The 15,175-nt window shown below is 48.6% G+C and overlaps 1 protein-coding gene across 1 annotated transcript in view; it reads left to right on the top strand.

The window, feature by feature from the left end:
* Positions 1-760: 760 nt before the first annotated feature.
* Positions 761-15,175, top strand: part of Bbs9 (Bardet-Biedl syndrome 9) — a 52,735-nt gene continuing 38,320 nt past the window's right edge. Inside the window, exons 1-10 of the mRNA XM_077687495.1 lie at positions 761-1,675; positions 5,083-5,245; positions 5,770-5,834; positions 7,400-7,513; positions 7,589-7,763; positions 8,473-8,557; positions 8,633-8,720; positions 8,800-8,895; positions 10,900-11,029; positions 14,574-14,749. Of these exons, the coding sequence (XP_077543621.1) occupies positions 1,360-1,675; positions 5,083-5,245; positions 5,770-5,834; positions 7,400-7,513; positions 7,589-7,763; positions 8,473-8,557; positions 8,633-8,720; positions 8,800-8,895; positions 10,900-11,029; positions 14,574-14,749 (1,408 nt within the window). The 5' untranslated portion in view covers positions 761-1,359. The remainder of the gene's footprint in view (positions 1,676-5,082; positions 5,246-5,769; positions 5,835-7,399; positions 7,514-7,588; positions 7,764-8,472; positions 8,558-8,632; positions 8,721-8,799; positions 8,896-10,899; positions 11,030-14,573; positions 14,750-15,175) is intronic.

The following is a 15,175-nucleotide window of genomic DNA, read 5'->3' as shown; positions in this document are numbered from 1 at the left end:
GCCATATACGGTACCATACGGCCTACGTACATCCTATATACTTTTCGACAAGAGGAGGCAAGTCGATGGTAAGTCCTCTTGTCGGGCTGAGGCTGCCCCCTTAAAGCGTTTCGACGCACCTCCAGCAAGTGCTTTCAAGCGTTTTTGTATTCTTGCGCCTCTGAACGTCACGCGTCGCTGCTGACTCGCGTCGACGAAGACACTGTGACAACAATGATCTTTGTTCATATTTAGCTTCTTGTACTATTTCTTGCATTAATAAAGACGGCGACAACGATTGTTTTCGGGCAAAACTTAACTTAGCGTAGGCTGATAATGTCGCAGTAATTTACGTATTCATAATATTAAAAAAAATAGTACGTCTACTGTTCATTCGTCCTCCCCTCCCCCTTGCCAGTTCACGGTGAAGCAGGGAGGAACGTTGAGACATCACATATTGTCAAAAAAAGCTATCTACTCCTTTCGACTGAAGTCCCCCATACACCTATTTGCGCCTTCTCAGCGTCCGGCTTTTCCTAACAACGCGTGCTAAGCAGAGAAGCGAGACCTTGATGCGGGAAAGCCAACTTTGGGAATTGTGATTGTGGTTTGCAGAAAGAAAATGGGGAAAGAAGTTCCCGGAGAAGGATTCGTGAACCACGTCAAATAATGTATTGGACCCCAATGTTAAAAGCGCCGCCCCAGCAAAAAAGAAAAGAAAGAAAAAAAAAAACAAGTGGCAACTCTCAGATACGCAGGTCTACGGAGGATGAAATGATTGGCACCCGAAGTTGACCCACTTCATCCAAACCACCCGTCCCACGCTCCTGTCACGGCGTTAACCGCTGTTAGGTCGGCGTTCGGTTCTCACCGATGTGGGAGCGGCGGGCACGAACGTTTGAAGCAAATTGGTGCCCCCGTACCTGCGCGGTGCAGAAATGAATAAATATAGATCACGGCGGGAGGGGAAGCAGGTGGAGGGGAGCGTTGGCCTCATGGCGGAAGCAGCGAGACTTTTCGTCCGGTGAGTGGCGCCGCATGGCGCCGCAGGCTGGCGCGAAGCAGGCGTTGCCTAGACGACCGGTAAAACGACACGCGCCCATGTTCCTCAGGTATGCGGTGCGCTTCGTCGCGGCTTGATTTGCATGGCCATTGCGTTATGAATGCGTGCTTCTTATGAGTCTTTACTCGCCTGAACATTGTCTGCGGCATAAACTTAGTGAATGAAAGGTCAGTTTATACTCCGAAGCGGGTGATTTCGCGGTTGCACTAACAAAAACGAGAATTCGCAGTGGGCTCATTTTTGATGTCTTGGCGACAACCTAAACCCACACACACCGAGCTTGATTGTACATTCTTGCCTGAAAAGAAACTTTATTTATGTCCAGATGTGTCACACAGTGGACATTTGTTGAGGGGAAATTTCGTCAAATTCTGCATTTACCTGCGAATACAAAACTGCAAGGGTCCTGCCGAAGGAAAATAGTTGTCAACCTAGGCGAATGCAACGCGTTCGCGCTGATTCTCGGTTCATTCGCTGTGCGAGCTCTTCATCTGATTTCGCAGATTTCGGTGAACCTTCAGATGTCCCTGTTTAAGGCGCGTGACTGGTGGATAGCTACGTGCGGAAGCGAGGAGGTCTTCGATGCCACCTGTCTATGCATTGGAAATGCCAGCAATGACTCCGCGAAATCAGGTTGGTGGTGATGTCTCGGCTACCCAGTGTTGCATGTCCGACTTGTTTAGGCTTTGAACATTCTCTCAATTTCTAAAATTAGCGTTTGTAAGAATGCAAAGATAATACTCAATGGTTGTAATAACTCTTACTTTATGCTTTTCTCGAAATTATTTTTTGACTCTTTAGCCCGCTTCATTTATATTTACCCGATGAACACCCATCATACATCTGGGATGTCGGCTGGGCAGTTGTTTTATTGTTTGATAAGACCGCAATAAAGTATCTACTTCTCTGCGTATAGGTGTAAGCCGTGTTTTTAAACGAGTCGTTACTTATTTTTATCATTGGTGCTAATTTAAGAAAGATAGTTCTGTATCCGACCTTGAAATTGTCAATGCTTCAGACCAAACATCAGAATAATTGAGAATAACAGCTAGTGGCACTATGGGAAAAGGGTCGCACATGCCCTCGTCGCAAATGGTTTTGTAACGGAAAGAGAACTTCCCTTGTCATGATTCAGAAAATGGATTGAAGGCACATTTGTTTTCCGTGCCTTGCTGGTTAAATCATAGATACGAGCGCAGTGCAGTCGGAATTCGATTAATTCTTAACTCATCTTCCCAATCTTTTTTCGTCGCCGTGTAAAGTCACCGGTGCATTAATGACACAGGCGTTGATTTTGTGCGCACACACATACCAGCAACTTTTTCTATTCCTCGTTTTTTTTTTTGACCCCGCAGATATTTTATTCAGCTGCTATGCGAGGAATTATATTAATGAAACTCCCCTTTCCTGTCGCCCGTAATGATGACCGCGGCTTTTTGCTCTTGCTGTACGTGAGCGTTCCACGCGCGTTCCTCCACTAGCGAACCACTTTTGTAAGCGACCCTGTTTTCCGTGTACGTTCGCCTATGGGCAGTTATCAGCCGTCACTCAAAGGACGACCAACGCAAACAGTCAAATACACCCTGTACTTCCCGGAGAAACTTTGCTGCTTGCGCACGCAAAAAGTGCACGAACACTGCATTATACAATAATAGTGTGGTCAGCTTCACCGCAATACGCCCTAGGACTAAACGCTGCGACGGGGTGCGACAGTCTGACCGTGCGCTTTGTTAAGTTAAAGGGCAAGTTGGGCCGAGTCATTCGACCAGCCCGTTCCGTCCGTTTGTTGCAGTGATTGGTCTTTGGTTGCGTTGTGGCGAAGCTGACCAGCGGCAAACTTCGAGAGTGCCCAGTATGTCCATATTGGCGCGCTTTCGGCGTTGAGCCGTGCCGTCCGCAGAGAGGCGTTACTTACCTTGCAATTCAATCTCGGCCAGCGGGAAAGGGCTCGGCAGCCCGTTGCCGTCGAGCGCAATCTGTTTTCCTGACCGGCACTTGCACCGCCGTGAAGTAACGCGCTGCTGCGCGCCCATGTTGCCACCCGCTCCGTCACGTGCTTCCCTCGTATACCTTGCATGGCGCGTGCCAACTCCTCCACGTCAAGACGCACACTGCACCGGCGTTCTTTTTTTTCGTGACCCTTTTAATTGTGATTAATAATGACAGGAAGAAATGAATTCAGACCGGGAGTTCTTGATAAATACGCTGGCCGAGCAGAGTATTTATTTCTTTAATGTGTCACCACCTGTGTCACATTGGAGAAATCGCTGAACTGCCGGACAGTGTTTAGTTTCTTGATAGTTGTGTGTCTAGATACCTAGCCGTGTAAATTTACCTTTAGGCTGGCTGAAGCGCACACAAATTCAAGCGAACATTCTCCGCCCATAAACACCAGGTCACCATCACGTTCTGTTACTTGTCTGTTTGATGAAAACAACCGCAATGCACTTGCAGTTATCAGCGTTGTCGCCAAAGCGATCCGGATGTGGTTTCGGATGAAGAAATTGACGGTCATTTTAGTTACAGCCGTTTACTATCTATGCAGCGGCATTCGCGAATGTGGTTACACTCGCCATTAACCATGCAGTACCTGTCGACGACCACGTGCACCGTGTAACTCGTTCTGCCTCCTGGCCTTCGTAACCGGGTCATTGAGTTGTAGCCCCCGGAGTGATCTCAGCAACACTGTGCTCTGGTCGTACAGTCAGCCACAAATGATATCCGCACACGTAATCTTTCTGACTGAGGCGGAAAAAAATTACGAGGACACTATATAAGCACTCCTTATGGTGTAGTAATTGCGAAAGCTTAATGTCCGATTCCCGAACGTGTCCTTTCGTTATTATTATCACAATCCTCTTTCCTTTGAGTCTCTTTCTTCTTCTCTTGGTTACTATGATTCGGCACATACCCGCCTTCGCATCACCAAGCAGCTTTTAAGGTAACGCTTGGCGGAGACTTAACTCTACTAATGGCTATTCCTGTAATTAGCATGCTCAGATTACTCATGCAGGATATCTCTAAGACACGTTTCTAAGTCGAAGGCCACAACGCCTTCATTAGGATCACCTTCACTCAGCTTCGGGCCAGCGAGCTGGGCTGGCGCCGGTGATACTCGTTCGTCCCGCTTTCTGGAGACCGTTGGTCTGGTTCTAACCACATCCAGTCGTAAATTCACCCGTTTTTCATTTCAACTAAATTACTTTGCCTGAGGAATGTGGCGTCAATCTCAACAGAACTCTTTCGTTTGTTTTTCTATTCTGGAGCCAGGTCATAGTGTGTGCCGTCTGTGTGCCAGGAACTTCGGATTTTCCACATACCGAGTTAACCAATCCTTTCGCATTATTTACGGTATAGCCCGGATACCTTCACAAAGTGTGTGAACCACACTTCATTATTACCAATAAGCCGTGCTATTCTCCCGCCTTTCTGGAACAGGTCCCAAGGTTTTTAACGTTTTCATGTTCCGCTTTCGTTTTACGCAGTGTCTACAGTGCCGTCTGACGGCACTCCAGCTTAGCGCTACAGCCATGACTAGAGTGGCGTCCGAAGACATTCGGATTTTTAAGACTGGGCTGACACACGCCAGAGCGTCTGCCGTTGTGGTGTAAAGTTTCCGTCTTAGCTCCCTCTTACTAAGGGCTGTGGTTCGACTCCTCCTCGTCTTTCCTCCTTTATTTTTTTACATCATTAGTTTTAATTGTAATTTTCATGGCTTCGGTTAGTTTTCGGTGTTTTAAATGATTTTTTGCTGTTAGGTTATGTTCGGTTAGTTTACGTTGCGTTACGTTAATGGAGGGCGAAGTATAGTACCAGGCGCGGCATATTTTCATCGAAACGACAGTGGACGTCGCTTCAGTGGAGTGCTTATAGTAACGTCGTACGGCATTATAGGGACAGCTTTCATTTATTGCTGGAGCCTGGTCGTACCTGAAGCAAAAAAAAAAAAAAAAAGCTTGGTAGGAAGAGCGGGATGTGGATGAAGGGAAGGGGGGAGGGAGCTTGTTTGGAAGTATGCACCCCGCCGCTTGTCCCCGCAGAGCAAATACTCGTGGGAAGCCACTCGGGTGTTCTGCGAGTGTACCAGCCCACATGCGTACAAATGGAGGACGGCACCTTCGAAGGATTTCGGCCAGAGCACGTGCTTCTCGAGTTTCAAATGACCCAGGCGATACTGCACGTGCTTTTGGGCCGGTTCGTCTCGTGAGTATCGAACTGTAGTATATAGTGCCCGATAGAAAATGCTAACATATATTCCATACTTGGACAGCGCTATAGGACAGCACAGCGTCAGAGGTGGTGCAAAGCATCTCAAAACATGTGAAAACCATGCAAAACATGTGCAAAATAATTAAACCATATCAGTCCCTCCACTTCTAAAACAATTTTTTATTTGTCGACAACGTTACCTTCTATACGCTAGTTTGCGTGTGCGAATAATTAAGTTAGACGTATTACACTTCAGAGAAAGAGCAATGCCGCCAATGAATTAAGAGAAGGCCAAAAAGCGTACGAATCGACATGAAATCACAAGGATATTTGCCAAAGTTGTGGCTTTCATAAAGTGCTAACAAAAAACACAAGCAAGCCTCGAAAGCCTGTATTTAGGCCTGAACATTTACAGGCATTTAACAATGCTTCTACTTTCTATGCTAAACCCTGAACGTCAGGCTGCCATTGTGGTTCACAAATTTTTTTCGCTGTTCTTTCATTTTTTTTTCTTCCAGAGGATCCGATAAACTCTACATCGCCTGCTTGCACCCACGAAAGTTTTCGGTTCATTGCCTCAAAGGTACGTTTCTGACACATAGCGGGTCCACCCAGCATTCTTATTGGCGGAATTGTTGAAATGAAGCGACGTCGATGAGCCATATATTTCAGTCGTAGAATTTTAATGCAAAGCTTTCTACCTCTACCAGCCAACGGTTCTATCGCGGCGTGCGGGACAATAAACTCCCAACGCGACGGAGGCGGCGCCGGGGGTGTGTGTGTGTGTGGGGGGGGGGGGGTTTCACTCACGGAGCACACGGTAGATGGCGCGGCGAATTTACCCAGCGTTCCCCACGCGGAAGTGCCGGCGCGTCGTCAGTACGGCTTTGTCGTCTGCTTTAGCGACGGTTGTTTTGGGCCTGTTTTGGCGCAGCTTCGCGCCCATTGCGCGCTTCCTTCGCACGGCTTGATTAACTTGTTCGACAGCACCCCCTAGGTAACCCGGACTCGACGGAATTAAGTGGTCGTACGGCAAAGATACGTTAAGGACTGGTTTGCAGGGCGGGAAAACAAAACTTAGAGATCACATACAGACATCCGGCCGCTAGAGAAACGCTACCTTTTGCGCACTACTTGCCACGAATGGGACTCCGTTCTCTAAATTGGTGAGTACCAATTCGGTTGTGTTTTAAGAGGTATTACAAAAGGCGCAAGGAGCAACTGGTTCGGATAAATAGCGATTATAAAGTTCCCTCAGCTTTCTTGCAATTCTCAAACTTACTAAACTTACTAGTTTTAATCGGCATAAATGGGAATCACTAAGCTCACATGCCGAATTGTGCCGGTGTCGGCGCTTGTGTCGCGCGGTGGTGTAGCCCCAAGCTAGCACATCAGGATGGCTAGGTTCCGCTGTCTCACCCTTCGAAAGACGCTCCTCTCCGTTTTCTTTCTGTCAACGCACGGCCGGGCTACAGCGGCGGCGTCCGCTGTGGCCGGCGCTGCTGCGTTCGGGACCCGCCCCCGCGAATTCCAGGTAACGGCTGGCAGAATGTCTGGTTTCACTCTTTGTACAGCCACGTGAGTCAATTAAGTCAATTAAGCCACCGACATCGAAAGTTATCATGTCATTCTGTGTTCCCCTGGGCGCATAACGTCACTGTAGAGGTGCTCTTCACGTAAATCTAAGCGCCTAATTTTTAAAAAACCTGTCGACTTAATTTATATATATATATATATATATATATATATATATATATATATATATATATAGAGAGAGAGAGAGAGAGAGAGAAATAATATTGACAGTAAAAAAATAACACAGAATGGTCGGACTGATGATATCTGATCTGGCCAACCACTGTGTTAACGGGAAGGGAAGGGGAAGGAGAAAACATCGGGGATAGAGTATAACAAGGGTATATAAGAGATGAGGGTACGGATATAAACAAAATATTAATTTTTATAACATATAGTTCACGTACAACTGTTCACCAAGATGGGATCCAAGCTACCTTTAACTTCCAAGCCAATGCTTTGCAAAATTGTCAGCGCAACGATGGTAAAGGCTACCAAGTTGACCTGTAGCGATAGTAAAGGCTGCCAAGTCGAAACCGTGAACTGGGGCTCATTTTCTTCCCTCCTGCAAAGGTGACGCTGGGGAAGCGGATCCCGTGGCCCAGTACCAGCTCGTCTTGATGTACGAGCATACCCTCGGATCGCCGTCTTTTTGCTTCGTCAAGGGACCGTTTGGCGGCGTCAAAGGCATGTACAATTGCACGTTGACCGCTAGATCGCTTGCTTCACATTTTTGATCGCGGCTCTGGCTTTGTTCTCCAGGACAAGACTTCATCTGTGTACAAGGCGTGGACGGGTCGTTGTCGTTTTTCGAGCAGGAGACCTTCGCATTCTTGCGATACCTGCCCGAGTTTGTACTGCCTGGACCTCTTGCGTACGTTGCAAGGACGGATTCTTTCGTCACCGTAAATACGGCTTTTCACCTCGAGAACTTCAGGTTCGTGCACGTTACCTACGGCGTTGTGTGCTGAATATGCACGGGTTTGGCTCGCTGTTTTGGGCTGGCACTCCCTTGTACATGCCGCGTGTTTAGGCAGAAAAATGTCAAAAGGGCTTTGGCGTGCGCTAGTTCGTTCGTATTTAAACAGCAGCGTAAACAAGACAGTACCAAGTGGTCGTACAGATAGGTCACACACGTATTCGTGGTTTTCATAGGACCCGTCTTGTTTTCGCTGCAGTTTGATGCCAGAGAATGCCCTGTTTTGCTTTCTCCTTATGAACAGCGATTATGCTCATTTGAGTTTTTCTAGCCCATGTTTGTTAAATACAACGGGTGTCCTCACCTGGCTTCGTGAAACACGCGCAGTGGTGTGGAATATTTCTTTCTTTCCTTAGAGCAACATTTTCTCTGGAGACTTCGAGGGAAGGAACACTTAGTAATGTACACTGCTCCGTTATTTTAAGGGAGAACACATTGATTGCTTTCAATCCGCAGATATGACGCGTCCGAGTGGCCGCTAAAATTGGCTGGAAAGTTTATTGATTGGCTTCAGGGCATCGTTTTTTTTAGAAGTTCGATTCTTCCTCTCCTTCCCGTTTACTTTGCCTTGTTCGGTTGTGTCGCATGAACCGACCTCCAAAATAGCAGCTATCGATGGATGACAGTTAAGTGGGATCTGTTCAAGCTGAAGGGTGTCTCTGCGTAGGTTTCAGACTTTGGCCGTGGCTACTGAAGCGTCCAAGAAACCGTCGGACGACGTTGAAGGGCTGCAGAAAGGGAAACGCGTCGTTGTAAGTGTACACGCAACACAACTTATGTTCGACACAATTCACTGAGGCTGCTGCCTTGCTTTTGTCTTTTTGTAGGCTGATTGGTCTGTTTCAATTGGCGAAGAGGCTATCGATATAAGAGTGGCAGACTTTTCCAATTGTCCGACGCTTATCTTAGTTCTAGGTAAGTACGGTGCAAATTCATTGTGAGCCCTTTAAAGGTCTGGGGCTGCCTAGGCCTTTAACTTTCTGGTTCGTTTCAGGTGAACACACACTGTTTGCGTTTAAACCAAGCGGTGAGGTACATTTTTTGAAGATGCTGGATTTCACAGCGGCGTGTTTCTTTCCGTACCCAAGCAGTAAGTGGACAGACGTTAATATTTCATAAACTTTTTCAAAAGCACGTGGTCTACATAGGTCATTTAACTGGCCATTCCACCTAGATAATTACGTAAGGCTGCTGAACGATACAAGATTTAAGTTGTGGGGTTTTGAGTGGTTAAATAGATTGGTTTACTTTTCCCTGCAATAGCAAAACCGGCGACGAGGGAGACTAACCAGTCTTTGTCTTCTCGTTTCGCCCCGCTAGCAAGCTATCTCCCACCCCGCGGCTGCGCGCTGTGCCGCGCCAGCCGCGGCGGGCCGTGGCTCACCGGAACAAAGGAAGCGACAAGTGTTTTCGCTCATTGACATTTATTTCAGGATAATAAACATTCAAAGAGCATGCAGGCTAGCTGGTTGACGGCGAGGATCTAGTTCCTCGCCCGGGCAATTTAAGGGAATCGAGAGGTTCGACTCACCGCGACAACAGTCATCTCCGGGGGCGCCTCAGCGCGCTCGCGTTTGCCTCGCTGGGACGCCGATGGCAGCCATTGTCGCCCTCCTTTTTGCCCGATCCTCGAAGGAAGGAGGTCGCTAGGCACGTCCTCTCGCCTCGCTTCCCGAGCTCCAACTCTCCCCCGCAGCTCGCATCCCGCGTGCGCTCGCCGGCTTAAAGACACTCCTATGGCGAGGAGGTAGATCCCCCTCGCCGACGTCTTGCCGAGCAAGTTGCCGCGAGGAGCAAGCGGTGTGGCGAAGCCGAACCAAAGGGAACGCGCTAAGGTCGCGTTCCCACAAAGTTTAGCATAATTCACATCATTATACTATTGGAATTATCTTTTAAACTAATTTATTTCTTGACACATTAATAAGAAGGGCCATAAACGATTAAAACTGTTGGTCCGCGACTGCTCTTGCAACGTTTGTTTCAGCTTGTCTACTGAAATTTAACGAGTATGTTGGGAAACATTAGTAAGGCATTGTTGCGTAAGCACCTTATTCTTCAAACGCGTGCAAATGAAAGAACATGAACTACAAAATGCTATAAATTTATGCTCACAGGCTATTTGCAATCTTAGGGTACAAGTAAACTGTCGAGTACTTATAAGACTCGCTAAAATGAGCATTGCGCAACATTCTCAGATAAGGAGCCCGCGTTCTAGCTTTCAGATTTTCTGCTTAAACGTATTTGTACCGATAGTGCATGATGGCTGGCGGAACAGGATAATTTTGCACCATTTTGGGGTTAAATTGGTCACATACAGCGCTCAGGTGGGACGTGAGCAAAACGCACTTTAACAATGCAATGTTTCTATCGCAATGAGCGTGGAACGAATACTTTGGTAAGAACAGTGCCGCAGCTGGTGGTAGGCGAAGACGGCAGCTTCTAGAAAATAAGCCTTTTATGGAAGCCGAAGCCCTTTCATTAAGGAAAATATGAGAGAGGAGCCCATTTATGCCTGCTGTCATTAGCTATTTCTGAGCACGTCTGTACTGTTCTCGCGTTCGGTGCAGATGGTCTATGTCATGTACAGTCATAGACAAAGGAAACGTCATCACGAAACTATGAACCAGGACACACAAACAGAGCGATTTCTTTCCATGCAAGTCAAATTGATGCGTGGCTTAATTACAATAGCAATTTTGGGAAATGTGGCTCCAAATTTTCCAATAGCGCACCATTATTGGACCTTCACGAACCGTATATTTTCAATATTGCGTGTTCTGGTTCATATTTTAGTGTTCGCATTTCACTTGTCCACGACTGTGCTTTCGCTACTGCGTGTACTCCGCCTGTTCGCCTATAAAATGTCTCTCTGTTCTGCTAGCTGTCGCAGAAAACGAAGTCTGGAAAACTCTCGAGCTGCTCATTGCGCAAAGTGATAAGCCAAGCGGCAACACGAATGTCGCATGAGAACTTGTACGTGGGAGCATGCTGTGTGCATCGTTGAGTTCCAGGGACTGCCGCGTTTTTTTTTTCTCTGCGTTTGACGCCGCCGTTTGGGACGAAAAGCGGGAGCCACGTGTCTCTGTGCCTGCAGCCACGGAAGGCAGCCTGATGCTTCTCATGGCCACGCAGAGGAGCACGCTGCTCGTGTACCACGACACCGTCCTCAAGTGGGCCGCCCAGCTCGCCTCGGCTCCCGTTGCGCTGGCCAGGACCAACATGCAGTACGCACGCCCGACTTTCACTCCTCCTCCCACGCATCCGTTGGTTGGTGGTGGTGGTGGTGGTATAAACATTTATTATGTATGTTAATGAAAATACATGAGAGGTATGCAGGGACCACTCCTTAAGGGGGCGACCCTTACAAATACTAGGCGGAGGTCTCTAGTACGGAACCCCATTGGCGTCGGCCGCTGCCTGGGCCCGTCCGACCAGGGCCTTTTGGGCCTGAAGGTCAGAGCATGCAAGCAGGGTCGCCTCCCAGTCCTCCCGTGTTGGGTTAGGGATAGGGGGTATGGCAGGATTGGAGGGGCAGGCCCACACCATGTGGTAGGTGTCCGAAGACTTCTCCCCACAGTGCGTGCAACTGCCGGAAAAGGCGGGATCGAAGTGTTTGAGAGCTGCCGGGCACAGCATGGTGTTTGTGTAAAGTCGGAGTAGAAGCCGCTCCTCCGCTTTACTTAAGCCTTTACACGGGCGTGGATAAAGGCTGTGGCCGGATTGATAATACTGAATGATTTCTCGGAAGGAATATACCGGATTGAATTCGAGGTCTCCCTGTTCGGTGGAGTCGAGTGGGAATGCCCGGTAAGAGAGCGCGCGGGCGGCGACGTCGGCTGCCTCATTCCCTTCTAGTCCCATGTGAGCAGGAGCCCAGACTATACCGTGGGTTGCGGGGTTCCCTTGATAGTCGGTATGTTTCAACAGTCGGTACGCTAGGTACGCCACACAGCCGTTTTCTATGTTCCGACAGGCCCCTCGTGAGTCGGAGATGATAGTTTGCGATGTGGGGTGGCGAGCTGCCAGTGTAATGGCGACTTCCTCCGCGTGTGTTATGTTCCGGGCTCGGAAAGTGAGCCCGTTAACTATTCGGTTCTCGTGGACGACAGCATCTGTATACCATCCCCCATGGTGTGGGCCGGAGGCGTCCACGTAAAACACGCCGGTTTTCGATCCATATTGGCGGGCCAGGGCTTCCGCCCGCGCCAGGCGCCGGCCATTATGGTCTTCTTTAGTCATGTTGCTTGGAAGAGGGCGCACATGGAGGGCGCATCTCCACTCGAATGGGAGTTGAACGCGATCTTCCGTGATGGTGGTGTGTTGGATGTGTAAGCGGGCTAATAGGCGGCGACCCGCTACCGTATTTGAGAGACGAGTGTACTGATTTGCGAGGTGGGCCTCCCGGAGCTCAAGAAACGTGTTCACCATGCCCAGGCCCTCCGTTGGTTGGCGCGCGTGGGTGTTTCTGTTTCACATGCGCCGTCGATACAACTGCTCCGCGCGTCCTGCTCGTGTTTCACAACGAAGTACTCCGGCTAGATGAGAAGCTCGCGGCCTATATTTGGCACCGCTGGCACCACTGAAGTTTCTTGATTTTGGCCGTTGACGCCGCCACAACCTCCTCCGGTCAATGCTCTGGCTCCCTGGGATCAGACATGTTTCTAAGCACTTTGGGGAGGTTGGCAGGTCTGAATGCGCATGGCATGGCAGCACGCGGAACGACAACGGGGATGTAAAGGGATGACATTACGATAAGAATACTTCCGTCTGCTTTCTTTGTATTTTTTTCATATTGTAACGGCTTATTTTGGTCACATACTGCCGCTACTGTAGCATGAAGATTGCAGTGAAGAAGTCGAAACGTTGAAGAGGTTTTAAAGGTTAACTTGTTTACTTTACTGATGACATTGGTGACATTTAGCACATACGAACTTGAAACAATTACACTTATTACATAGATGAAAAAGACAGTCAAAAGATTAAGGGTACTTAACGGGACATAGCTGGCGGGCGAAGGGCTCCCGGCGGGAGGGTACGACGACGGGCGGCAGAGTTTCTGAAGTGAGCTGGTGCAGGCCGCCCTCTCGCCCTCAATAGCCGGAGACGCCGCGTTATATTCTCTTCGCGCGGTCTGGTGGGGGACGTATTGGGGGAAAAAGCGCATCCTAGCGTGTGCGGACGCCCGGGAGCAAGTCTAAGGCACACCCGCAGCCAATCAGGAAGACGCTTCTTAGCTCCAATCAGACATGTCCCCGCCAAAGTGAAAAGGGAAAAATCACACACAGAAGACACAAAGTTCAAACTCGAAGGCGCCCGTTTCTGGCAAAAGAATTACTGGTGAGAATAAAGTAAAGGTATACAAACTCGAAAAGGAGAAAAGACAGGCGGCCGTTTGAACGAGACCGAGGGTCGGAGAACATAGCGGCCCGCGTAGGCGCGCAACGGGGGGTCGGAGACGCCAGTGCGCGCGGCAACAGAAGCCGAGGCGATGGTTCGCTTCCCCCAACCGCCGCGACTCTCGGTTTCTCTCTCTCTCTCGGTCGGTCAGCGCGCAGAGACAAACTTCGCATGCGCTTAGAAAAAAAAGGGGGCCAGGGCATCGCCGCGTCCGAACCGCTTTCGCACAAAACACTTGGGAGGAAGAGCCCTGGCTGCGGGCAGAGAACTCAAAACAACCAGAAAACATCAACAGATCTCCGCTTCGCGACAATATTGTTCGATTCAGTCGCCGATAAGACGCCTTTAGTAATTAAATTTAGCCATACCAAATACAAAACTTATTTCCAGTTTATTTCTCAAATGTTTCCAACTTTTCCGAAAAAAGGAAAAAAGAACTCTGTAATCGAACCGACAGTTCCCTAGTATATTTCAGCTCTAAGCACCACATTAAGCGACTGGAGGGCAGCAAGCCGTTGCCTTTGTTGCAAATAGCAGGTATTTGGTCTTACAAGAAATTGGCGTTCACAAAAGTTCCAGCTTAACTTGAATTCAGGCTATACGTTGAAGGCTTCACCTGAATTTCCCCGTACGCCTGCGTTCCTTATTTGGGTTGCCTGCAATGACAGACTGCATGAGCAGCACCGCGTTAACAGCTACTAAATGTTTTGCGTGGCGTCACTTTTCCTTAACAAAGACGAACAAGCATAGAAACAAACAAACAAACAAAAAATCCCGGGCCATCTGCACTAACGTGAAACCTGGGGAACGGCGAAACATGCAGTGTATAAGTGTTTTTTGCCCACGGAGATGAAACCGTTGGGGGTAGAAGTATACAGCTTTGCTGTAAAAGTCTCGTGCTTCCCAAGCTCGAAGCGTTGTAGCGTGATGCGTTGGAAAACGAGTGTCCCGGTGTGTTCTTTTAGTACGGGTTTTTTGCCCGCGGAGATGAATCGTTCTAGCGCGAGGCGTTGGAAAACGAGAGTCCCGGTGTGTTCTTTTTGTACGTGTTTTTGCCCACGGAGATAAATACCTTCGTAAGACCCCGTGTGCCCCAATTGAGCGCTGCACACCGAACCCCTTTAAAGTCGGTTTCAATACTATACACAGTTCATTACTGGGAAGACATTTTTAGGGGCAATATTTTAAGCGCCTTGTATCAAAGTATGAAGTCTCACACATGAAGGGTTGCAGGTGGAGAGACAGGTTTCTTTGTTGAGCTTGCTAGAAATACCTCAATACTTAAAAAAATGCGTTCACGCTTGTGCGTGCATGCGGGCGATACACAAAAGAAAAGCGTCACTTGATTGTTCCTTGCGACGACCTCTTCAGAAACATGCAGGGGGCGATAGTGAGGCTGTCGGACCAAGGTCAGCTCTGCTGCAGCTATCTGGGAACGGACCCCTGTCTCAGCGTGGCCGCGGCGCCCGAGGGCCGCGAGTACTCCGTGAGGGAGGTGGAGGAAGAGCTGAACAGGCTAGAGAGCGCCATCAAGTCCAGCAGCGAAGGTCAGCCCCATATCCCAGTGCTAACACTTTTCTCTGGCCTTTTGCTGCAGGTGATTCGCCCCTGCATCGGCACTAATCTATACTTGCTTTATAGTTGTAGAAGATAGTGCAGAAAAAGCATGAAGAAAATCATAAAAAAGAACAGAGCGCGAACTTGATGTACAAGCATCACGGAATCTACATTTGAAGTAGTCTGAAAAAAGTTACAATTTTGTCGCCAATATTTGCGATGATTAGCAATAAAATGTTTAAAAGCCGTCTTAAACCAACCATCGGCAGCTGGTGTTACCTAGAGTGACCGAACCTTATAGTGCGCCGGCCATACAAAATAAGTTGCAGCAGCGGCGGTTTCATAGATGACAGTTCATTAGGCTTCCATGCTGAAGTTTGCTGAGTTTATGCTGTAGTTTTACCCTTAATGTTGTC

The sequence above is a fragment of the Haemaphysalis longicornis genome, unplaced genomic scaffold (assembly GCF_048455015.1).
Source record: "Haemaphysalis longicornis isolate Haplotype H1 unplaced genomic scaffold, Haemaphysalis longicornis Haplotype H1 scaffold_1, whole genome shotgun sequence".
Lineage (NCBI taxonomy): Eukaryota > Metazoa > Arthropoda > Arachnida > Ixodida > Ixodidae > Haemaphysalis > Haemaphysalis longicornis.
Note: the sequence above shows the minus strand (reverse complement) of the source record. Positions and strands in the feature narration are given on the sequence as shown.